At 43.0% G+C, this 27,156-nt stretch overlaps 1 protein-coding gene across 14 annotated transcripts in view; it reads right to left on the reverse strand.

Annotated features, from left to right (window-relative positions):
- PTPRF (protein tyrosine phosphatase receptor type F) overlaps positions 1-27,156 on the reverse strand; it is a 599,167-nt gene that overhangs the window by 331,681 nt on the left and 240,330 nt on the right. For all 14 annotated transcript variants that reach the window (XM_074961921.1, XM_074961920.1, XM_074961934.1 and 11 more), the window contains one exon: positions 26,666-26,825. In XM_074961921.1, coding sequence (XP_074818022.1) covers positions 26,666-26,747 — 82 coding nt within the window. In that variant the 5' untranslated portion in view covers positions 26,748-26,825. The remainder of the gene's footprint in view (positions 1-26,665; positions 26,826-27,156) is intronic.

Genomic DNA, 27,156 nt, shown 5'->3' on the forward strand with positions numbered 1-27,156 from the left:
TATGGAGGTGATGTGTGGTGTGGGGCTGAGGAATGGGGCAGAGGGTTGGGCTGTGGGGGAGGTGGGGGGTGAGGGCTCTGGCTGGAGGTGCCAGTTCAAGGGTGGGGCCAGAGATGAAGGGCTCAGAGTGCAGGAGGGGGCTCAGGGCTAGGGCACAGAGTTGGGGTGCAGGGGGGTGAAAGCTCTGAGGTGGGGCCAGGGATGAGGGGTTTGGTGTGCAGGCTGCCCCATGGCTGTGGTGGGGAGAGAGAATTCCCCCCAGCCCTCTCTCGCTGCAGCAGCTCGGGGCCAGGGGAGAGATTCCTCTCCCCAGTCGAGGCACCTCCAGATGGGCTGGGCCAAGGGAGGGGCCCCTCTCCATGGCCAGGGCAGCTCCAGCAGGTCTGGGCTGGGCTGGGGGAGGGGGGTGTCTCCCCGGCTTCAGCAGTTCCAGCAGGGTGGGTGGGACTGAGGGAGGGGTGCCTATCCCCACCTGCACAGCCCTTGATAGTCTGCTGCGCGGCCATGCAACGCAGAGGGAACTTAGCTCAGGGGTGTGGAAAAAAACACACCCCTTAACGACATAAGTTACACTGAAAAAAGCACCAGTGTGCACAATGCTATGTCAGCAGAAGAGCTTCTCCTACCGACAGCTCCCACTACTCACCGAGGTGCTTTTATTAGGTTGCCAGGAGAGCTCTCTCCCATCAGCACAGAGCAGCTACCTGAGCGATCTTACAACAGCGCATCGGTACAGTTGTGCCACTTTAAGCTCACTAGTGTAGACATGGCCTAAGTGTCACCTTATCCATATTCACCGTCAGCCAGCCAGCCACACAGATTTTTTACTTTTCTGTATATAGAGATCTGCAGTAGAGAACAAAGAACTACAAAAAACCCAGCGATAACACTTTCCTACAGTCTTTCTACTTGCATGCATATCAGGGGACAGGAAAAATAAAGCAACTTTCCATTACCAGAATAGCATCACCTTTCAACTGGAAAGAGGTTTACAGTGCAACCACTTTGAAGGAAACTAAACTAAACAGAATGCAAGTGTCTCAGGCTTGGCGGAGCAAACACATTAGAAAACTAATCAAGCACAGGTATCCAGCCAGGTCTAGCAAAATGTCAGAATAACCATTAAGATTCTGCACGTCTAAATTTCAAAATCTCACCAATTCACTGGAAGATGCAAGAGCTCAGAAAATTTAAAAAGGTCAAAATGCAGAACAGTTTATCATTAAATTTCCTTACAAAATACCCTCATGCAGAAACAAACCATGTAACGTTCCTGTTTTTAATTCTGTTGACAAAAGATTGTACATATTTTAAAAAACACTTAGCGGCTGTGCTGTCAGCCTGCAGAGTTTCTGTGTATGTTGCTGTAATATTCCCATATTCTATTATTCATAACAGGCTGCAGATTTGATTCTCACTGTTTTAAAAAAAATTTAACTATTTAAAACCACGGAAAGACTGGAGAGAACATCCTGACAGAACAGTTGGAGTTTGCAGGACTCTGCAACTCACTGAGCAGACAATATCTTTATTTGCTTTTCACAAGTGTTTTCTTCCTATTAAAAGGAAATACAAGTGCATTTTTATGTGAACTGGCTAGTTAAGAGAGCTTTCAGAATAGCATGTGAGAATATAGGATACGCATACAGTAAGCCCTGATTCATACTACAAACTTATGTCAGTATCACTATTTCGCTCAGGGGCATGGACAATCCACACTTGTAAGCAACGTCGTTAGACCAAACTAATCCCTAGCGTAGACAGGGTCTGTCGATGGGAGGATTGCTCCCATCGACATAGGTACCGAATGGCTCGGCAGCAGTTCTGCAGAAAAGGACCTAGGGGTTACAGTGGATGAGAAGCTGGATACGAGTCAACAGTGTGCCCTTGCTGCCAAGAAGGCCAATGGCATTTTGGAATGTATATGTAGGGGCATGGCCAGCAGATCGAGGGACGTGATCTTTCCCCTCTAGTCAACATTGGTGAGGCCTCATCTGGAGTACTGTGTCCAGTTTTGGGCCCCACACTACAAGAAGGATGCGGAAAAATTGGAAAGAGTCCAGCGGAGGGCAACAAAAACGATTAGGGGACTGGAACACATGACTTATGAGGAGAGGCTGAGGGAACTGGGAATGTTTAGTCTGCAGAAGAGAAGAATGAGGGGGGATTTGATAGCTGCTTTCAACTACCTGAAACGGGGTTCTAAAGAGGATGGCTCTAGACTGTTCTCAGTGATAGCTGATGACAGAACAAGGAGTAATGGTCTCAAGTTGCAGCGGGGGAGGTTTAGGTTGGATATTAGGAAAAACCTTTTCACGAGGAGGGTGGTGAAACACTGGAATGCGTTACCTAGGGAGGTGGTGGAATCTCCTTCCTTAGATATTTTTAAGGTCAGGCTTGACAAAGGCCTGGCTGGGATGATTTAGTTGGGGATCGGTCCTGCTTGGAGCAGGGGGTTGGACTAGATGACCTTCTGAGGTCCCTTCCAACCCTGATATTCTATGATTCCACTTCCCCAAGAGGTGGTGGCTATCACAGGTGCAGACTTTCTCATTTCCTTGGGGGTGCTTGAGCCTGGCTCCGCCCCAGGCCCAGCCCCGACTCCACCCCTTCCCCCAAGGCCCCACCCCATTCCGCCAAGCGCACCCTGCCCTTGCTCCTCCCTCTCTCCCGCCCCCCAGCGACTGTTGCCCACTGATCAGTGGCAGATAGGAGGCGCTGGGGAGGAGGGTGCCGGTGGGTGCTGAGAACCCATTATTTCTCCCCCCCTGTGAGTGCTCCAGCCCTGGAGCACCCACGGAGTCAGGGCCCGATACCTATTCCAAAGGGAGATGCTCTCCCATCAGTGTAGGTAGTGTCTTCTTTAAGTCCTACAGCAGTGCAGCAGCACCGCTGTGTCACTATCAGTGTAGACAAGCCCTAAGACTTTAAATAGTAAACAGTTTCTTACATGAAACAAAGAGGAAAGGAACCTTGTGTAGATTGGAATGGCACTGTCATTCTTAGCCAATGAGTGAAATCTGACACAAAACGGAAACAGGATGACTACACCCCATGGCTACTCTTCCAAAACAGGTACAACTTCAAGCAAATGGTTGGTTGGGCTTTTTCAATATCAACCATGCAGCAGCTTCCAACAGAGTAGACCGGGGACCATCTCACCAAACAACAATTCATGCAGCCATGATGCTGAATGGGTGAAGGGCAAAATTAATATAAGGAAAAGAAAAATACTTATCTTATTGACTTTCTTTCCAATATTTCTTGACTTTTTAAATCAATATAGCTTTTGGCTACAAAGGCATCCAAAGTGAATAATCCCCTTTTCCTCCCACCATAGGTAGATAGGGACTTTAAGTTAAAAAATGGGAAATTCAAAACCAATTCTAGGAAATACTTTTTCACAAAACATGTCATTACATTATGGAACTCTCTGCCACAGGAAGTCAGAGACCAACAAGATTAAAAAAGGGACTGTACATTTTAACAGAATATCCAAAGTTATCAATATTAATTATACATTTTGTGGATGAGATATTAAACCTCCTGTTTTAGGGCTTACCCCAACCTCTAATTATTAGAGATCAAAAGGAGACCTAATATAGGAGCAAGTTATCCCACATCTGCTACTGCACCTTCTTCTACAGCATCTGGCACTGCCACTGTCAGAGACAGGAGCCTGGATGAAATGGACCTTGGGTCTGATGTAGTCTGGAATCTCTTATCATCCTACTACAATATCATAGAATCATAGGGTTTGAAGGGACTGCAAGGGTCATCTAGTCTAACCCTCTGCCAAGATGCAAGATTTGTTGTATCTAAACTATCTAAGAAAGATGGCTATCCAGCCTCCTTTTGAAAACCTCCAGTGAAGAAGCTTCCACAGCCTCCCGTGGCAGTCTGTTCCACTGTCCTACTGTTCTTACAGTTTAGGAAGTTTTTCCTGAGATTTAATCTGAATTGGCTATGCTGTAGTTTGAACCCTTTGCTTCTTGTCCTGTCCGCTGTGGCAAAAAACAACTTTTCTCCATCTTTTTTGTGGCAGCCTTTCAAGTATCTGAAGACCGCTATCAGATCGCCTTAATCTACTCTCTTCCCAACATACCCAGTTTCTTCAGCCTTTATCCATATGGCTTGCATTCCATTCCTTTGATCATCTTTGTCCCCCACCTCTGGATACTTTTAAGTTTTTTCCCATTCTATATTTGTGCATTTGGTTTTTCTTCCCTAAGGATAGCATCTTACATTTATCTTTGTTGAATTTCCATTGTGTTGTCTATAGCCCAGTTCTCCAGTTTATCAAGATCCCTTTGAATTTTAGCTCTATTCTCCAGAGCTTTGTGCCACCTGCAAACTTGGTCAAAAAGCTCCATATCTACATTCAGGTCATTAATAAAGATGTTAAACAACACTGGACCCAGAACAGATCCCTGTGGAACGCCACTCAAGACCTCCTTCCAATCCGACATCATTCCACTAATAGTTACTCTTTGTTTGTAGATGTTTAGCCAATTATGTATCCACTTCATGGTAGTTCCACCCAACCTGCATTTCTCCAGCTTGTTTATTAGAATGTCACGTGAGACTGTCAAAAGCCTTGCTCAAGTCCAGGTATATTATGTTCACCGCATTCGCCCCATCCACCAAATCAGTTACCCTGTCAAAGAAGGAAATCAAGCTGGTTTGGCCTGATTTGTTCTTGGTAAATCCATGCTGGCTGCTAGTGATCACTTCTACATCCTTCAGATACTCTCAAATTGAATGTTTTATACATCGCTCTGGTAGCTTCCCAGTCAGGCTGACTGGTCTACAGTTTCCCAGTTCCTGCTTTTCCTCCTTTTTAAAGATGGGCACCACGTTAGTTCTTCCCCAGTCTTTTGGGACCTCTTCTGTCATCCATGAAAAGAAAAGGAGTACTTGTGGCACCTTAGAGACTAACCAATTTATTTGAGCATGCTCGGGGGTCGCATAACTAGCATGCTCAAATAAATTGGTTAGTCTCTAAGGTGCCACAAGTACTCCTTTTCTTTTTGCGAATACAGACTAACACGGCTGTTACTCTGAAACCTGTCATCCATGAGTTTATCAATACGGTTGCCAGTGGCTCCGAGATTTCTTCAGCTAATTCCTTCATTACCCTTGAGTGAATAGCATCTTGCCCCGCTGATCTTAACTCATTCAAATTGGTCAGAAGATCTCTGATGCGTTCTTTACTTATCCCAATCTGCATCCTTTCCCCTTTTATTGTCTATAGTAACATCGCTAGTCATCCAGTCACATTATTTTTTGTGAGAAGATTGACACAAAACAGGCATTGAGCAGCGATGCCTTCCGATAATCTACCATTACAAGCTCACCTTCTCCACTTAGCAGCAGACCTACACCATCCTTGATCTTTCTGTCTGACATATTTGAAGAACCCCTTCCTGTTGTCTCTAATATTCCTTGCCAGATGTAACTCATTCCTTGTCTTGGCTTTCCTGATTTTGCCCCTACATGCTCATGCTAGTCCCATGTATGCTTCCTTGGTGACGTTCCCCTCCTTCCATAAGAATTAATGTAAATGGGGGGGGGGGGGCGGCGCGCGGGAGTTAGGTTCCAGGGATTTTTTTTTCTTTTTGCCAGACAAAAGGCACTATATACATTTTAAATAATTTTAAACAAGCAATTTAATACAGGTATAAGTTTTAAACAATTTTAAAGAAACAATTTAATACTACAATCATCATTGCTGAGTATGAAGCTTGGTTGAGGTGGTGGAGTCAAAGAGTGGAAGAGGATGGATTGTCCGGCTGCTCCTCTTGCTGTTCTTGCAAGCAACAGGCACTGACTTTGCCGGGGGCTCAACCCTTGGCCCATCCAGTCCACCCCTTCCCCCAAGCCCCCACCCTTGCCCTGCCTCTTCTCCCCCCTCACCTCCTCCCCCTTTACTTCACATGCTGCGTCCTCACTCCTCCCCCTCCCTTCTGAATGCTGCAAGCCAGCTGATTACCATGGGCAGGAGGCAGGGGAAGGAGCGGGGAGGCACGCCGAGTCCTCGCTCCCACCCCCCCACCCCGCCCGGGGCAATCAGCTGGCTTGCGGGGCAGGAGGGAGGGGGGAGGAGTGAGGACTTGGCACACAGGCTCCCCCTCCCTCCCCTGCCTCCTGCCCAGGGCAATCAGTTTGTTTGCGTTGTTCAGGAGGCAGGGGATGGAGGAGGAGCCTGCGCGCCGAGTCCTCGCTCCTCCCCCATCCCTCCTAAACACCGCAAGCCAGCTGATTGCCGCGGGCAGGAGGTGGGGGGGGAGTGGGGGGGAAGGCGCTGATCCGCGGGGTCTGCTGGGGGGCAGGAGGCACTGTGGGGATGGGGGGGGCGTAGGGAGGCTGCCAGCTGTGGAGAAAGCAGGCAGCCAAACAACATAAGAGTGGAGCATTGCACGACTTTAAATGAGCATGTTCCCTAATTGATCAGCAATGAAACAACGTTAACCGGGATGACTTTAAGTGAGGAGTTACTGTATGTAACCCTTTTGGTTTATAGAGAGCTAAAAAGATCCTTGTGCAGCCACATTGGCTTCCTATGGCTCTTCTTATCTTTCCTCAGAATAGCTTGATGTTGAGTCTCTACTATTACGTCTTTTAAGAACTGCCAGTGCCCTTTGATTCCTTTTCTTCCTAACTGGTCTTTCCATGGGACCTTGCCTACTATTTATCAGAGTTGGTTGAAATTCACCTTTCTGAAGTCCAGTGTCCTGGTTTTGCTGTTCTCATGTCCTCCTTTCCATAGGATCTTGAAGTCTATTAGATCATGATCACTTCCTCCCAAGTTCCCAACCATCTTCACGTTCACAACTAATTCATCCATGTCGGTCAAAATCAGATCCAAAATGGACGCTCCCCTAATTGTTTCCTCAATTTTCTGAATCAGACAGCTGTCCCCTACACATGCTAAGAATTTGCAGGATGTATTATGTTTTGCTGCAATAGTTTTCCAACAGATATCAGGGAAGTTAAAATCCCCCATTAATACTAGCTCGTGTGCTGGCTAATTTTGTTACCTGCTTATGGAATGACTCATCCACTTCCTCTTCTTGATTTGGTGGTCTATAATAGACCACCACTCTAACATTGCTCCTGTTCTTTTCCCTTGTTATCCTCACCCAGAGACTCTCAGTAGGTCTGTCACTCACTTCCTCTTGGACCTCGGAGCAAGTATATATATTCTTGACGTACAGTGCAACACCTCCCCCTTTTTTAATACCTATCCTTTTGGAACAAAGTATATCACTTAATGCTGGTACTCCAATCATGGAAGCTGTCCCACCAAATCTCTGTGATGCCAGTTAAGTTAATTTTCTTCATATACCATGACTTCCAGTTCATCCTCATATTCCTTGCATTTATATACAGGCATAGAAGATATTTTGCAGACTGCCCTGTTGCTTTTCTTTTTGCCTTTTTAATCCAGTTGTGATTTCTAGGCCCTTTCCCAGAAATTAGTCCTTCCCCTTGTCTTCGTTACTTGAGTCCAGATGCATATTGGCTAGATTTTGTTCAGCATGCCCCACAGGACCTAGATTAAAGCTCTCTATCAGGTTAGCCGGGTGATGTTCAAAGATGCTCTTGCCAGTATTTGATAGATGGAACCCATCCCAGCACAGTAATCCTCTTTATATAATGTCATATAGATTTTTCTATAGCGTTACGCACATAGGAAATATATTATGATATACTGCTCTATGTTTGCCAAGTAAATAGAGTTCCTCGTGTCTTCAAAAGTACAGTAAGCTGTTCTAACACAACATATTACAGAGTAAGTTAAATGCCACAAATTTAAACTAAATTAGCTTCACAGTAAATGCCTGACCCCCTACAGAAGGCTGTGCTGCTGGCTGAAAAGAAATTCAATAGCACATGTTCGTTGACTAAATCAAATACAAAAAAAGAACTTATCATAAAAACGTCCAAGCCAATAAACACATTCTGGACCCCTATAACAATGAAAAAGATATTGCAAGATGCTATGCATATAACTCTAGGGTTATAGAAAAAGTATGAGATTATATAGTATTTGAGAAATGATGTACTCACATTATTAGAGGCCATGTTGTGATCCTATATACCCACAAAGGGACAGAGTTAAGGTTGAGCAGACAGCCTCAGGGGAGACATTTTGTTACTTGTGTGTCCTGTGGCGTAACCATAATGTTCCTTTAACAATGGGAATTATATACATATTCACACGATTAAGAAATAGAGAGGGAAATATTTCATAACACGGAACCATTTGAGTAGACACCACCTGAATGCCCTACACAATGCAGATAATAAGATGTAGAGTGGTGAATTCCTTCTGCAACTTTTACCTTATAGAGACCTTTGTTTCATTCACTGCACAGTTTACCTAAATTTTCAAGTATACAGCTAATTCAATCGTGCACAAGCTAAGGATGGCATCCTTTGGTTAGCGAGTTGGATGATTTCACAAGAAAACTTAGTGCAAAATATACCATGCATCTATCTATCTATATGGTATATTTTTCAGCGTGTTATATCTTGGTCAAGTCAAACTCCATTTTCACTGGACCACTGAAAGGCATTTCCAGTGAGGGCTATTCCACGTCAAATTTACAACTTTCTAACCTCAGCCATTTCAGCAGTAGAGTATTTTTAATAATGTTGCATGATTTTTTTTAAAATTTAATCTATAAACATGCAAAGTGTTTTTCCCCACTCTCCTCATTCTCAAAAATGGTCAAAACCATTTTTGCTCAAACTTTCAAAAACAAACAAACAAAACCTTTTACCTTTAGCCAAAGGCCAAGATGGGAAATTTTCACCCAAAAGTGTAAGCTTCAAAAAGTTACAAGTAACTGAAACAATGAGTGGAAACATTTGTGCAAAACTTGTACCATGCCTGCTGCAATACATATTATACCGTGTTGGAAGCGTGTTGAGATCAACATAAAGCACAAGCAAATGACAGACAACAAGCAGGACCTCTCACTGATGAGAAGATAAGAAATAATTTTTTGTAGCTCAGCACTTCTTATGTAAAACACTGTATTGGAACATAGTAATTGCCATACCCAAGACTGGATACCTTTCTGGAAGATGCTTATAGTCAAACAAGTTAATGGGGCTCAATACAGGAGTAACAGAATGAAATTCTATGACCTGTGTGATAGGTCAGACACGATGATCTAATGATTCCTTCTGGACTTAAAATCTATGGATGACAGATCAGACCAGTGGTCCATCCTGACTAGTAAACCCTGTCTAATTACCATCGGTACCAGATGCTTCCAAGAAAGGTGCAAAAAAGCTGACACTAATGGACCATTACTGAATAACCTTCCCACAGGGAATCCCAGTTTCTTCCTGTCCCCAGACAGTGAGTAACTGGGCCTGTGCCTCAGCACATGGGGATACATAGATCTTTCATCCTATCTAGTGTAGCCAGAATATTCTCACCATACACATAAATACCTTAGGGCAACAAGTTCACTACGTAGGTATTCTGTTTTTCTGGGATTATTAATATCATAGAATCATAGAATATCAGGGTTGGAAGGGACCTCAGGAGGTCATCTAGTCCAACCCCCTGCTCAAAGCAGGACCAATCCCCAATCAAATCATCCCAGCCAGGGCTTTGTCAAGCCTGACCTTAAAAACTTCTAAGGAAGGAGATTCTACCACCTCCCTAGGTAACGCATTCCAGTGTTTCACCACCCTCCTAGTGAAAAAGTTTTTCCTAATATCCAACCTAAACCTCCCCCACTGCAACTTGAGACCATTACTCCTTGTCCTGTTCTCTTCTACCACTGAGAATAGTCTAGAACCATCCTCTCTGGAACCACCTCTCAGGTAGTTGAAAGCAGCTATCAAATCCCCCCTCATTCTTCTCTTCTGCAGACTAAACATTCCCAGTTCCCTCAGCCTCTCCTCATAAGTCATGTGTTCCAGACCCCTAATCATTTTTGTTGCCCTTCGCTGGACTCTCTCCAATTTTTCCACATCCTTCTTGTAGTGTGGGGCCCAAAACTGGACACAGTACTCCAGATGAGGCCTCACCAATGTCGAATAGAGGGGAACGATCACGTCCCTCGATCTGCTCGCTATGCCCCTACTTATACATCCCAAAATGCCATTGGCCTTCTTGGCAACAAGGGCACACTGCTGACTCATATCCACCATTTGGGGGGTTTACTTGTAGCCATTTTTATTCAAAAATGGGGGAGAGGGTTCAAGTATTTGTCTTTGCATATATGGTAATGAGCAATGCATATTATCACAACCCTGTAAGCGCACATTATAGCACTGTGTAGACAAGCCCTTCGATACGCATAACCATTTCCAGTGTTTTCCCAGTGTTTATTGGATAAACACGGATTTCTTTTTCTTTTCTTTTTTTTTTGTAACAAAGTAGTTTTATTTGTGCTTATCAGTTAAAATGTAAAATCAGAAGCCCTGCCAAAGCATAATTGTGTGTGTGTGTATGTGTGTGTAAAAAAAGTACTTTTTAATCAGAAGTGTCTATTCCAGACCATTCATTATTTTGTATACCTCTATCTTCTCCCTCTCTAAACTAATCAATCCCAATCTTTTCAAATTCTCTTTGCAAGGAAGGCTTTCCAACCTCTAATAATTGTCACCACACTCCTGAAACCCTCTCTATTTCTACTAAATCCTTTTTGAGAAAGCATGAATGCAGTATTTCAGGTAGGGGCATCCTGTTGCTTCATATAATTGCATTTGAATATTTTCATATTATTTCTAACCTATTCTTCATGCATTCAAACCTTTCTTTGTTTTCTGACCACCACTGGCCAAGACACACTAACCCCATCTGTGATTACCATATTATAAAGTTCACTTTGCTTTACAAGTGATCTGTCAATCTGACATTACAGAAAGACACACTGTTCCACATTAAATAATTAGATACTGAAACATATACCCAGTTGTTTACATCAATATTTTGATTAAGTATCTTTCTCAGCCTCATAATCCTTGGCAACATCCGACTTTCACCGTCCACAGTTCACTCTTTCTGATGCATCTTTCTTCAGACAGAAAGCAGGCTCCTGGCCAGTAGACAAAGACCATAGCCTTCTCATTTCTAAAACAAATTTTTTCAAACACATCAGAGGCACAAGTCCTTGATGAAACTCAGGTTTATGCCAACTTGTGAAGCATGCTCTCACTCTCTTTAAAATCCGTTTAATTCGCCAAGCAAAACAAAAGCATTTGAAAAATTCCATGACACATTAAAACATTTTGCATGCTTTCAGAACTCAGAAAACTTCTCTGCTCTCTCTCGCTGTCCCCTAATATATTTCCTTTAGAGCTGAGACCTGTAAGAATTTCCAAAAGCCCAAAACGTAGTATACGCAGAAAGCCAGAATTTGAAAACAGAGCCTTCAGTACAGCCATAAGTACAATTCTACCGTGAAGCAACAGTTTAGCAACAAATTACTCACAAGCCGGTTTTATTTCTACTATGGTCCACTTCAATGGCCTAGTAAAAGCAGGTGGTATGTCATTAACACAGAGCCTGAGTTTCATGAACAAAAACTGCCAAATTCGGCTAATAGAGGATTTTTTTAGTATTTCCTTCTCAAAAAATTTCAACTGCCTGTACATTTACAAACATACTTATTACTTTTTTAGCTGGATGAGATGTGGACAAACAAATGAAACTGGCCTACAGCTAGTTCTGGAAATGAGAAAAGAATCCTGTAAGAGCAATGGGTTTATTGCTGATAAAGTCTTCAGGTGACACAAACATCTGTGGGATGGTAAATAATTACATGGACAGATCACTGACACAGAGAGATCTGAATCAGTTGGTGAGTTGGGCACAAACAAAACGTATTTTAATAGAAATAATTGCAAGATCATACATCTAGGAACAAAGAATGTAGGTCACACTCCAAGTATTAGAGGCTGCATACTGGAAAGCAGTGACTCAGAAAAGGACTTAAGGGTCATTATAGATAATCAGCTGAACATGGGCCCTTAGTGTGATCCTGTGGCAAAAAAAGCTTAACATAATACCTAGATGTGCTAACAGAGAATAGCAAATAAGTGTAAGATGGTGGTGGTATTATCTCTCTAAATGGCATTTGTGAGACCACCACTGAATAGTGTGTCCCGTTCCGGTGTCCACACTTCAGAAAATGTATGTTGGGAAATTTGACAGGTTCAGACGAGCCACAAGAATGATCTGTAGTCTGAAAAACATGCCTTAAAATGAGAAAGGTAAGGAGCTCGATCTATTTTATAGAAAAGAAAAGAAGGTTAAAGAGATGATTTGAAAAGTCTATAAAGTACCTTGTATGCAGTGTTGCTGTAGCCATGTTGGTCCCAGGACATTATACACTGGATTTATGGCTTATTACAACAATCTATAACCACTAACAAGCCCCCCAACTGCCACACATACACACACACCCCGGCTTCCAAAAGCTTGATATCTCTCTCACCTCCAGAAGTTGGTCCAATAAGAGATAATACCTCCCCCACCTTGTCTCTATAAAGTACCTTCACAGGAAGAAGATATCCAATACTAGATACTGATACAATCTGGCAGACAAACGAGTTACAAGACCCAACAGCTAAAAGCTGAAAATCAGCAATGATCAAATTGGAAATAAGATGAAAATTTTTAATAGTAAGGATGGTAATCAACCATTGTAACAGACCACCAAGAGATGTAGGTAAGATATCCATCACTTGAAGCCTTTAAATCAACACCAGACATCTTTCTAAAAGATATGCTCTAGCTCAGCAGTTCTCAAACTCACTAACCCATTGTAATGGAGTTGCCAGGGCTGGCTTAGACTTGCTGAGGCCCAGTGCTGAAGCCAAAGCCCAAGCTCCACCATCTGAAGCTGAAGGCAAAGCCTGAGGGTTTCAGCCCTGTGTTTTGGGACTCAGGTTACAGCCCCCGCCACCGCCCACAGCCAGGGCAGTTGGGCTTTGGCGGGCTCAGGCTTCAGTCCCAGCTCCTGGGGTCATGTAGTAATTTTTATTGTAAGAAAAGGGTGGCAGTGTAACAAAATTTGAGAACCCCTGCATCTAACTCAACCCCAAATTGTTAAACTAGATGCAGAAATTATTGGGTGAAATTATACAGCCTGTGTTATGCAGGAGGTCAGGCTTAGAAGATTATAATGGTCCCTTTGGGGCTTAAAATGTAGGACTCTATGCTGAAGATAAAATTTTAAAGAGAAGCTTTACCGATCTCTTTCAAAAGCAGCCCAGTCAAGAAGGACACAACTGACCCTCTCAAAAAATATAAAACATTAACTCTGGCTCAGCACGTCTCCATATGCTGGGTGATCAATACCAGAATTTCAGTACAGCAACTTCCTTGCAAAGGCAGGACGCAATTCTGGCTACACAAATTAGTCCCAGTTTTCATGTCATCATAAACTGACACTGACAGAAAATGAGAGAATCCTGCACATTTCAGCAGCAATGCCTGGGTTAATGAGGACTTTAAGCCTCCACTCCTTTTCCTGAAAAGGCAAGGTAGAGACAGGTCCCATACCACATTCATCACTGAAATCACTGTACCCCTGTTATTATTTATTAATTGCTGCTGATATGCTCAGAGTTGTATGGGACACAAAATACAGAGTCCCTGTACAAGGAGCTTCGCGTCTCAGTCAGAAACTGAGAAGACAGATGCACTGGGAAGCCCAGAGGAAGGAACAGCTTATGACTTGGTTTTGGTATTTTTTTTTAATGTTTGGGTTGGCTCTCCTGTGAACATTAGTAAACATGCGTGTCTATAGGAGGACCCTGAACACTTGGAGGTTGGCGGTTTGACAAACCAGGATGAAAAGGGTTTGACACAAAATACAGTGAATGATGTTGTAAATGGGTTTATGAGAAAAAAACAAAGGAAAGATTAATTGAACTGTGGACTGCTGCTTTAGAAGCCACAGTAGCTACCCAAACAAGCTGTCACAGGAGACTGTGTACATGACAGAGCAATAAGAGGCTTGGTTATCAATGGCTGTCCAGTCTCCAGGTAGTGTCCATCTTCTTAGGGCAACCCAAGGATATCATGGGTCACTGGAATTGAAGGGACAAATGTGGGAGGTTTAATGTTTTAATTGTGCTAGCCCCAAATGATCCAGGTCACATTGCATTTGGTGTAACTCAAAGACAGTTTATTCCCCTAAAGAATATTTTAAAGTTTTGCTTCCGACCTTTATTGGTGAAGATGGTTAACCTACCCAAACATAACACAGTTAATAGCTGTAGAAAAGTACCTGAACATTTACTTAACTACTTGCAAGACAAAACACACTGGTATCTGGATCATACCTTATAAAACCCACACAAAACAGTCACACACATCATTTTAGGGACATCATAAAAAAACAAAGAATAAGGAAACAGGAAGAGGTAAAGGATAAGTCTCGGGTTCAGAACTTCATCTTTGGGTCTCTCCACTTGGCTCTGCAAGTGCCTTTCTTTCATAGACTTTAAAGACTTTAAGGTCTGAAGCGACCATTATGATTGTCTAGTCTGACCTCCTGCACAACGCAGGCCACAGAATCTCACACACCCGCTCCTGTAACAAACCCCTGACCTATGTCTGAGCGATTGAAGTCCTCAACATGTGGTTTAAAGACTTCAAGGCACAGAGAATCCTCCAGCAAGTGACCCATGCCCCATGCTGCAGAGGAAAGTGAAAAACTACCAGGGCCTCTGCCATTCTGCCCTGGAGGAAAATTCCTTCCTGACCTCAAATATAGCAATCAGCTAAACCCCTGAGCGTGTGGGCAAGACTCACCAGCCAGACACCCAGGAAAGAATTCTCTGTAGTAACTCAGATCCCACCCTATCCAGCGTCCCATCACAGGCCATTGGGCATATTTACCGCTAATAGTCAAAGATCAATTAATTGCCAAAATTAGGCTATCCCATCATATCATATCCTCCATAAACTTATCAAGCTTAGTCTTGAAGCCAGATATGTCTTTTGCCTCCACTGCTCCCCTTGGAAGGCTATTCCAGAAATTCACTCCTCTGATGGTTACAAACCTTCATCTAATTTCAAGTCTAAACTTCCCGATGGCCAGTTTATATCCATTTGTTCTTGTGTCCACATTGGTACTGAGCTTAAATAATTCCTCCCCCTCCCTGGTATTTATCCCTCTGATATATTTATAGAGAGCAATCAGATCTCCCCTCAGCCTTCTTTTGAGTCAAGCCAAGCTCTTTGAGTCTCTTTTCATAAGACAGGTTTTCCATTCCTCGGATCATCCTAGTAGCCCTTCTCTGTACCTGTTCCAGTTTGAATTCATCCTTCTTAAACATGGGAGACCAGAACTGCACACAATATTCCAGGTGAGGTCTCACCAGTGTCTTGTATAACGGTACTAACACCTCCTTATCTCTATTGGAAATACCTCGCCTGATGCATCCCAAGACAGCATTAGCTTTTTTCACAGCCATATCACATTGGCGGCTCGTAGTCATCCTGTGATCAACCAATATTCCGAGGTCCTTCTCCTCCTCTGTTACTTCCAAGTGATGAGTCCCCAGTTTATAACAGAAATTCTTGTTATTAATCCCTAAATGGATGACCTTGCACTTTTCACTATTAAAAATTGCATCCTATTACTATTACTCCAATTTACAAGGTCATCCAGATCTTCCTATATGATATCCCGGTCCCTCTCTGTATTGGCAATACCTCCGAGCTTCGTGTCATCCACAAACTTTATTAGCACATTCCCACTTTTTGTGCCAAGGTCAGTAACAAAAAGATTAAATAAGACTGGACCCAAAACCGATCCCTGAGGAACTCCACTAGTAACCTCCTTCCAGTCTAACAGTTCACCTTTCAGTATGACCCTTTAACCAGTTCCTTATTCGCCTTTCAATTTTCATATTGATCCCCATCTTTTCCGATTTAGCTAATAATTCTCCATGGAGAACCATATCAAATGCCTTACTGAAATCAAGGTAAATTAGATCCACTGCGTTCCCTTTGTCTAAAAAATCTGTTACCTTCTCGAAGAAGGAGATCAGGTTGGTTTGATATGATCTACTTTTTGTAAAACCATGTTGTATTTTGTCCCAATTACCATTTACCTCAATGTCCTTAACTACTTTCTCCTTTAAAATTTTTTCCAAGACCTTGCATACTACAGATGGTAACTACAGGCCTGTAGTTACTCAGATCACTTTTTTTTTCCTTTCTTAAAAATAGGAACTATGTTAGCAATTCACCAGTCATACGGTACAACACGAGTTTACAGACTCATTAAAAATTCTTGCTAATGGGCTTGCAATTTCATGTGCCAGTTCCCTTAATATTCTTGGATGAAGGTTATCTGGGCCTCCCGATTTAGTCCCATTAAGCTGTTCGAGTTTGGCTTCTACCTCGGATGTGGTAATATCTACCTCCATATCCTCATTCCCATTTGTCATCCTACCATTATCCCTCAGCTCCTCATTCGCCTCATTAAAGACTGAGGCAAAATATAGATATTGGGCCATGCCTAAATTATCCTTAACCTCCACTCCATCCTCAGTCTTTAGCGGTCCCACTTCTTTCTTTGTTTTCTTCTTGTTTATATGGCTACAGAACCTTTTACTATTGGTTTTAATTCCCTTTGCAAGGTCCAACTCTACATGGCTTTTGGCCTTTCTCACTTTATCCCTACGTGTTCTGACCTCAATAAGGTAGCTTTCCTTGATGATCCCTCCCATCTTCCACTCCTTGTAGGCTTTCTGCTTTTTCTTATTCACCTCTGAGATGCTTACTCATCCAGCTTGGTCTACAACTCCTGCCGATGAGCTTTTTCCCCTTTCTTGGGATGCAGGCTTCTGCACCTTGACTTGAAGTAATTCCAGGCCTCCTCTGCCTTTAGATCCACAAGTTCTTCAGTCCAACCCACTTCCCTAACTAATTTCCTTAATTTTTTAAAGTTAGCTTTTTTGAAATCAAAAACCCTACTCACAGATCTATTTTTGTTTATCCTTCCAGTTAGTGTGAACGGAATTAGCTCATGATCGCTCGAACCAAGGTTGTTCCCCTACAGCTGTCCCTCACAGGTGGCCTGCACCGGTTATCTCTGTGGCTGATCAGTTCATAGAATCATAGAATATCAGGGTTGGAAGGGACCCCAGAAGGTCATCTAGTCCAACCCCCTGCTCGAAGCAGGACCAATTCCCAGTTGCAGAGTCACCACCAGTCAAGCAGGTTGAAAGTCTAAGAAGGCCCAGTTGAATCAAGGAGTCAAGATCAGTCAGGTTCAATTGTTGGGTCCCAGGAAGTTAGAGCAAGGAGGGCAAAAAGGCAGCACTCAAGTGAAAGTTTAAGGGGATACAGTACTAAGATTCCAGTTTTCTTCCCTGCCAAAGCTTCCTGACATGGTATTTAAAATCCCAATGTAAAATCTCCTCAGCAAAACAGAGCTCACTTTGTGTCAAATGTCTACAAATGGCAGCAGTACTTTTTCATTTCTCAGGCTTTAGCAATACTAACAATTCTTTATCATCTTCCCATAATCTTTGGTTTCCTGTTCTTGACCCAAGTTAGGATCCAAATAACGTGGCCACTGGTAAAAGCCCACATTTGATATGTGTGTCCGTCCATTGCTGTATAGACAGATCCTCACAGGGACAGAGGCCTGTTGACATAAGAAGTCAGCACCTATTTTCACAGTCCATTCTCAGATTTCACTGCTGCGATGCCGAACGCTATGCCATTATTAGCACAAGCTCACAATCGGCCAATTACTTACCCTGTCCTCCCCATAAATAAATAAAGTTGAAGTTCATCCAAAATCTTTAGAAATCAAAATAGTTAATTGGATATTTGCCACATATCACATTCACACCTCAGTTGACATATGCCCTGCTGTAGCTCTTCCACCCTACAAGGTCACTTTGGAAGAAGCTTTCTTCTTTAAATCCTTTGAAATTCTGCCTGAGATAATCCAAGACACACATGGTTAGAAAAGACCTCTGCTGGGTCACTTCGTCCGCCCCTCGGTTAATGGAAGCCATGCCCAGGATGTCAAACACAAAGCCTAATTTAAAGAAAGAGTGATGATGGCCTCCGCCTAAAGTATTGATTTCTTTTCCTGAGACTCCACATATTTTGGTTGAAAAGATTTTTTTTTATTAAAGCAAGAAGCATATTCCAAAGGCCTGAAAAGAGCATCTTTTCCTTGACAATTGAACTGAACATTAAATGAAATCTGCAAAGCCATTTTCCCGTGGTATAGTTGAGAGCTAGCAGAAGGGGAAGCAGAGAGCGTGCATAAAAGAAAAACATGAGCAAGCTGAGGAAGAAAGTGTAAAACAATCACCCTGAATCAGCTCCAAGCTGCTCTAATGGAATTAGGGTCACCCTGACAGAAACACAGTCAGATCACAGATAAAATTTCATAATTTCTCCACAGCAGTCTGCAAAAGCAATAGGAGGGTTTTGAAAGTACTATCTGCCAAACTAGCACTATAGATATGTATATATAAAATACATATATCTAATATCCACCCACCCACCCTTATGCTCACCTATCCCTGGTGGTAACTCACCAGAAAGGTTTGTGATGCTGTTGACTCTGTTCCCTTACAGTGTGGAACCCACAATCTAACCCAGGGTGGGCAAACTACGGCCAGCGGGCTGGATCTGGCCCCTCAGGGCTTTGGATCCGGCCCGTGGGATTGCCACCCCGCGCTGGTCCTGGAAGCAGATGGCACCACGTCCCTGCAGCCCCTAGGGGACAGGGAGGCAGACACCTCCGTGCGCTGACCTCATCTGCAGGCACCGCCTTCCGCAGCTCCCATTGGCCACGAACGGGGAACCGCGGCCAATGGGAGCTTCAGGGGAGGTACCCACAGGCGAGGGCAGCGCATTGAGTCCTCTGCCCCCGCAGGGGCCACAGGGACATGTGCTGGCCACTTCTCGGACCGGCGCTGGGCCAGGGCAGGCAGGGAGCCTATCTTAGCCCTTATGTGCGCCCCTGCCATCCCGGAGCTGCTCCAGGTAAGTGACGCTGGGCCGGAGCCCGGAGCCCAAACTCCTTCTCCACCCTGCACCCCAACCCCCTGCCCGTAGCCCCCTTGTACATCCCACAGCCCTCCTGCACCCCAACCCCTTGCCCATAACCCCTTCCTGCACACCACCCCCCCACCCCCTCCCACACCCCAACCTCCTGCCCCAGCCCTACATTCATGCATGCAATTTCCCCAACCTGATGTGGCCCTCGGGCCAAAAAGTTTGCCCACCCTGATCTAACCTCTTTTCTGAAACAGTGACATATGGTCAACCTTTGTATTACCCTCCAATTCTTCAGCACTACCATTATTTGCAGCTTCTGTGAACTCAATTCCAAGCAAGTCAATGTAGTAAATTCCCTGCACTACGATGTACTACATATTCAATCTGTTTTATCTCACCCTTCCACGTCTCGCTATATGACAGTTGCCTAACTGTCAAAAAGCTACACCAGCAGCACTAAAATCTGTTGTGACAACAACAACAGACTTAGCAAGTAGGGAAACCCAGGTTATGTGTGGGCTCCTGAGCACAAAGCAGGGCAACAGCCTATTGTTAGATACACAACACAGCTGATCCACACATACTGCCCCCTTTACCCTCAATTATTTACCAGGTCTAGGGGATCTAGAAACAATGAGAGTCATATTTTCCCTGTTCTGTCACCTTTTATCAGAGGAACTTAGAGCACTCAACAGATATTAAATTGATCCTGACACCTCTGTAGCACCCTCCAAAATGGCTTTCCAACAGGGAGAATGAACAGCCACAGTGATCTAGAGGTCACTTCTCACTATGTATCAGCCCAGCTCCAAATCCTATGGCAGGCGTTCTCATTCTTTACCTCAAGCTCCAGCTGTCTCCTTTGGAACAAGGATATCACAAGGTTATACACACCAATGTATTCTGCCTTGGCTGCAATGTCCTTTTCTACAAAACACAATTTCCATCTCCAGATAAGTCATCCCTTAATTGGAAGTCTAATTGCTCCCAACCTGCCTGTCCCTCGGACAGAAAGGAAAAATGAAATTGTCACTTTTTTTTTCTCCTGCCACTGGCAGCTGAGGCACTTCCTTCCTTTCTGTTTCTCAGATGCTGCGATCCAGACCAATTTGTTTTGAACAGTTTCACCCTGTTATTCAAAAGAGAGTCAGTGGGGAAGGATAAAGGAAGAATAGGAATTTAGAGCCACTACTGGGGTCAAACTGCACCTCCACAGAAGCTCTTGGTTAATCTGTGCCAATTGTGGAGGGTGCAGGATCATCCAGGTCACAGCTCTACATATTTGCCTTCCATGTCAGGAAGAAGCAATTCAATCACTCAGAGCCTGAGAAAAAGACTTGCCTGCCTCCTAAGAGGCAGCGCTTCACACCCCAAACATCAATATTTGGAACTGGGGCTGTGAAGCAAGGCCAATTTTGGTAAATTTAAACATGGGGAAGTGTAACATTCCATGGAATTAGCAACATGTAAACAACACAGAGTATCACTAGAATCAGAAAAGTCCTGAGATACCTTGGACGACTCCTGCTTTTGTATCTGATGGAGCAAAGCTCTTTCTAGGAGAAGAGCAGGGATAATTATCCATTAGGAACCTTCATACCTTAGAGCATAAAGCTTGCACCCTCTTGTTCTCTCCTGACTCCAAAACAGGCTAGGAACTATTTATATCAGGTGAGGTGAATTAAAAGTTTACAGTCAACACCACTCAGGAGAACATGAGGAAAGGGATAGCTGTGGCATAATGACCATTCTTTCCCCCAGCTGTAGTCGTGACCCACTCAGAGAGGCTCTGAAAGAGATTCCATTAACCCACCAGCTGTGCAGAAGTGCTATTGCTGGTAAATATTAATTACTCATCTTTCCTCCTATTCCCCCACGTCCCTCATCTTACTTCCATCACCTCGGAGCCCACTGTCTCCCCTTCACTCAAGCTTAAAAGCTTTTGATCCCTTCCCTTCCTCCTCACAATCAGGCTCTCATCAAGATCCACAGTGACTTTCTCTAGTGTTTGTAAAATTGTAGCTTAACTACAAATCTGATGACAAAGTAAACATTGTGTGAGAAGCAGCTAACTGTTATAACAAGCTGCACTGGAAGCACATCTCAGCCATCTACTGCCAAACTTGACTTTCTAATTTCCAAGAAAAACTGAGAATCCGCCTGATTTTCAAAAAGTACTAATCACCTGCGGCTCCCATGGACTTCAGTGAGATTTCTGGTTGCTGAGCCTTTCTGAAAAAAATCAACCCTCTGACAGGTATCAGTGGCAGCCAGGAGCTACGTGGAGAGACAGGATCCCACTCATGTCATGCACACACATACAGCTGCCAGCCAGAGTACTACTCCTATTCCCCATCAGCTATCCCATCCAAGGCTGGTGCCAGACAGCTGTATCAGAGACTGAACACCAATTATCCATATCTCCCCTGCTCAGAAACCTGTGTTCTGACTTCTCCTTTCTGCTTCATGTGCAGGATAATATCAGCAGTCTTGAAGTTTCACCACAAAAATGTGTGAGAGGGAAAGTCACACCAGTCCAGAAAAAGCAGCAGACAGGAAGGTGGTGACTTGGCACCTGCCATGCGTACAGGGAGATGAGGGGGAAGGGAACCTGTGTCATAGGTACAGAGGGAGCTGTCTTACCTTAGACATGGCCCCACAAATACCTAAGGATAGGCCTAGCTAGTACAGATGGCTGCCCATGCTGAGGAATGAAAAGCAAGGCTGAAAAACGAGCCTGAGGAGCTTTCTGCATTATGTGTAACGCGTTCACTAGAGCACTCCTGGAACGCATTTTCAGCAGCTCAGTTAGCTAAGTTTCTCCTCTCCTCTCCCTCCGCTCCACAAACTCTCTTTTCATAGCTTTTTTCTAGGGGTGTCAAGCGATTCAAAAAATTAATTGCAATTAATTGTGTGATGAATCACACTATTATTAATAGAATAGTATTTATTTAAATATTTTGGATGTTTTCTACATTTTCAAATATATTAATTTCAATTACAACCCACAATACAAAGTGTACAGTGCTCACTTTGTATTTATTTTTATTACAAATATTTGTGCTGTAAAGTACAAAAGAAATAGTATTTTTCAATTCACCTCATACAAGTACTGTACTGCAATCTCTTTATTATGAAAGTTGAACTTACAAATGTAGAATTATGCAAAAAAAAATTGCATTCAAAAATAAAACAATGTAAAACTTTAGAGCCTAAAAGTGCAGTCAGTCCTACTTCTTGTTCAGCCAGTCACTCAGACAAACAAGTTTGTTTACATTTGCGGGAGATAATGCTGCCTGCTTCTTGTTTACAATGTCACCTGAAAGTGAGAACGGGCATTCGCATAGCACTGTTGTTGCCAGCGCTGCAAAATAATTACATGCCAGATGTGTGAAACGTTCATATGTCTCTTCATCCTCAACCACCATTCCAGAAGACATGCGTCCATGCTTGTGACTGTAGTATTAGGATTTTGTGCTTTTATTTTGTATAATTTAAAAAGAAGGATAAAGAATTTTGTGTAGCCTGTATTAAATGCATTGATGTATGATTTGATTATATTTTGCCAGCCACCCTTTCTGAAAGCAGAAAGGAATGGCCTAGTGTGCCATTGGTAAAGATGCATTAGCCAGAATTTTGTGTCTGAATTTTGTGATTTCAAGGCAGTGACAGACATTTTAGGGTCACCACTTTGTTGTAGGTTTAGCATTTTAAAATAAATAAAAGAATGCAATGATTGTTTTTTCTTGCATTGCAATTTGATGTTCCTGTTCAAATGCTTCGTGTAAATCAACCCTGTTTTGTGTGTGAATGAGGAATGTGCGTGTTCAAAAATAAGTGTGAAGGCCATCACCGGACCAGATGTTCTAGGAAGGAATGGAGGATGGACGTAAAAGTGCCAGAAGGAGATTGCAACATGCCCCTGTTGAGATGTCAGAGGAGGACAGATTGATGACTCTGGAAGATGTGGCAGGCACCCATCAATGGGGACAAAACAGCTGTAATCAAAACCCGCATGGGGTAACTCCCTAAAAAACTAATAAAAGAACAAAATAAAGGATGAGAAGGACAATTTAAGAAAACAAGCACTCGTCAAACAACAATTGATTACAGCTTGATGATGCAAAACTCACTGGTCCCAATAAAGGAAAATCTCTATATAAACGGGGCTTTGCCATGAGACTTTGGGTTCGTCCTGCCAAGATTTCCCCGAAGCATCGCATCACAACTGACAGAACCCGGCTCCTCCCTACCCGTGATCAACCTAGCTGGCCACTAGATTGATCCAGTCTCTGGACTGGTAACTATAACATCAACTTCTGGACAGTGTGTATGTGTGTGATTGATTGCACATGCTAATCGTTGTATTTCCAAGAAATGCGGCATATTGCCTTTTCCCCTGAAAAAGATCTTGTGTGCTTCTTATAAACATAACATGACGGGTACTGCTTGATAATGATTCAAAGCATTGCAGACCGACGGCTGTTCACTTTTATCATCTGAGTCAGATGCCACCAGAAGAAGGTTGATTTTCTTTTTTGGTGGTTCGGGTTCTGTAGTTTCCACATCAGAATGTTGCTCTTTTAAGACTTCTGAAAGCATGTTCCACACTTCATCCCTCTCAGATTTTGGAAGGCACTTCAAATTCTTAATCCTTGGGTCAAGTGCTGTAGCTATCCTTAGAAATCTCACATTGGTTCCTTCTTTGTGTTTTGTCAAATCTGCAGTGAAAGTGTTCTTAAAATGAACATGTGCTGGCTCATCATCCCAGACTGATATAAAATATATGGCAGAATGCGGGTAAAACAGAGAAGGAGACATACTATTCTCCCCCAAGGAGTTCAGTCAAAATGTAATTAACACATTATTATTTTAACGAGCGTCATCAGCATGGAAGCATGTCCTCTGGAATGGTAGCCGAAGCATGAAGGGGCATACGAATGTTTAGCATATCTGGCACATAGATACCTTGCAATGCCGGCTACAAAAGTGCCATGCAAACGCCTCTTCTCACTTTCAGGTGACATTGTAAATAAGAAGCCAGCAGCATTATCTCCCGTAAATGTAAACAAACTTGTTTGTCTTAGCAATTGGCTGCACAAAAAGTAGGACTGAGTGGACTGGTAGGAGCTAAAGTTTTACATTGTTTAGTTTGAATGCAGCTATGTAACCGAAAAAAAAAAATCTACTTTTGTAAGTTGCACTTTCACAATAAAGAGACTGCATTACGGTACTTGTATGAGGTGAATTGAAAACTACTATTTCTTTAGTTGATCATTTTTACAGTACAAATATTTGTAATAAAAGTAGTAATATAAAGTGAGCACTGTACACTTTGTATTCTCTGTTGTAACTGAAATCAATATATTTGAAAATGTAGACAAGCATCCAAAAATATTTAATACATTTCAGATGGAATTCTATTGTTTAACAGTGTGATTAAAACTACAATTAATCGTGATTAACTTTTTTAAGTTAATCATGTGAGTTAACTGCGATTAATCGACAGCCCTACTTTTTTCATTTCTCTCCTGGACTGGGCTAATCACGGCCGGAATGAGGGCTCCAGAACGTTTTGAGCATCGTGTTGGTTGATACAGGTTAAAAACAAGGCAGCACCATACTAAAATATTTTACCTTCATTCTACTGACATGCGAATCTAGAAGCTCTACAGCAGGGCCACCTGCTCAATCTTCAGCAGCTCCCACCCATTCAAAAATTCCAAGGCCAGAAGGGACCATTGTGATCATTGAGTCTGACACCATATAACACAGGCTGGAGAACTGCCTCCAAAAAATTCCTTTTGAACTAGAGCAGATCTTTTTTCTTAAAAAAAAAAATCCGATCTTGATTTAAAAATTGTCAGTGCTGGAGAAACCACCATGACCCTTGGTACTTTGTTCCAGTGTACAATTATCCCCACTGTTAAAAATGTATACCTTTTGTCCAGTCTGAATTTGTCTAGCTTCAACTTCCAGCCACTGGATCACGTTAGACCTGTCTCTGCTACACTGACGAGCCCCCTATTAAATTTCTACTCCCCCTGTAGGTACCTGAAGGGCCAAAATCCATGTGCTGTTTATGTAAAAACCTGATATAGGCTGTGTCAGCTCTTTTTACAGGCCCAAAGTCCAGAGTTTGGTCAAGAGGCCCAGTAAACAGTGAACAATATAAGCTAAGAGAAGGAGAACAAATAAAAGACAACCTTGCTTTTTACTAAGATACGCTTGGTTACCAAAACGCCAGATGGGGAGCAGTAACTGGAGCTCTTATCTGAAGCTGCAAACAGACCAAAGGAATGAAAGCAGCCCATGATGTTTGTGTCTTCTCCTCTGCCAGAGGAGGTAGCCATGCTCTCCCCACACACCAACCTTGAGTTTATGGAAGAGGTTCAAGCATGTCAGTATGAAATATGGCATCCTCCTCCCCTCCCCAGATACCAGTGTCTGCCTTTGGAAGTGCAAATGAGCAACTCAAAGACAATTCCTACTGCCCCATCCTTTTCAATGTTTTTCTGCTTTAACCCCCAAGTATGTACCTGTTGGACAATCAGAGAAGCTACTTCATTCCTATGGACCCCAAATCAGAATTCAACAGATATATTTTATACTAATACACTTTACACATTGTTTAAAGTACAAATTGTATGTTACTTGTTAACCTGAAACCATGGGCAGAGACCTTATGTAATCTTTGACTATTGGCTACTGTGTTTATCTTTCAGAGTAGCAGCCGTGTTAGTCTGTATTCGCAAAAAGAAAAGGAGTACTTGTGGCACCTTAGAGACTAACAAATGTATTTGTTAGTCTCTAAGGTGCCACAAGTACTCTTTTTCCTTTTGTGTTTATCTTGTCCTGCTGTTAGACCTATCAAGGGGCTTGGGACTACCTACCTTGTCATTTCCCTCTGCCCATGGAAAATCCATATAATCCAGTGTAATCAATTATTTGGCAGTGTCTCTGAGCCTAATAAGCAAGGTGACACTCCGCCAGCGCTGTGCGTAATAAACCCACGTGCTTGATTCTACGTGGTGTCCATTTTGTTCCTTCAGTACTAATGAACTGTGATCAAGTCACCTCTTAACCTTCTCTTTGTTAACTAGATTGAACTTCTGAGTCTCTCACCATAAGGCATGTTTTCCAATCCTTCTCATAGGTCTTTTCAGAAACCTCTCCAATTTATCAATATCCATGCAACCATCTGACTGGTAGGCTTCAGCAGAAGCATGGAGGTTTTGAGGGTCAATCAAATTAATAAAAGAATGGGGAAAATAAAGTAATGGAAATTCCCTGTGCACTGTAGCACCTCCTCCTCCCAGTACAAAGCTGTGTTAGTCCATTATAGCCGATCAGAATCAAATCTAAGGTTTCAAACTCACAGTCATTAGACATATTGCTCCCCCAATGCCACACGACTCTTACTGACAGTTTGTTTTTCAAAGTCACAGAAAAGGACAAGATTTTATTTTGTCCTTCCCAGGCATGTACTATTTAATCGCACTGGAAACAAGAGACCATTAGAGTTACTTTTCCATTTCTCTCTCAGCACATACCTTAGCCAAGCAGGTGAATATTTGATGGAAGAAAATATTTAATGTTTATGAGGTTTTAGAAAGTTACAGTTTGAATGTTACTTACTGTCTGCCTCCGTTGAAGGCATCAAGCAGCACAGAACTACTGCTGGCACAATGAATACTGGGACACAGAAGTTAGGCACCATATTCCAAAGCAGAGCCAGTCCTCCTTAATCTGAAGCAAGTGGCCAGTACATCCAGCATTAAGAAATGCAGACTTATTCCTACAAACAAAGAGAATAGGAGAAAATGGATCAAATCTAAAGGACAAGACAGTAAAATTAGACCATGGTGCCCCAGTATCTCACCCCGAATCGCAAAAAATATATACATATCATAAACTCAGATTTTTTTAAACATCGGTTTAACCATCTTTCCTACTTTAACAATGCTGTGCCAATGATGCCCCCGTGGCATAAGACATGTCCTGGTTACACACCTGGTTAGTATGTTCCTGGGCCCTGGTTTGAAGCATTGCATGTAGATTATGAGCATTCTGGAAGGAAAGTGGAGCACTAGGGAGATCACTTATCGCACACGACACTACTCATAGCA

The sequence above is a fragment of the Natator depressus genome, chromosome 8 (assembly GCF_965152275.1).
Source record: "Natator depressus isolate rNatDep1 chromosome 8, rNatDep2.hap1, whole genome shotgun sequence".
NCBI lineage: Eukaryota > Metazoa > Chordata > Testudines > Cheloniidae > Natator > Natator depressus.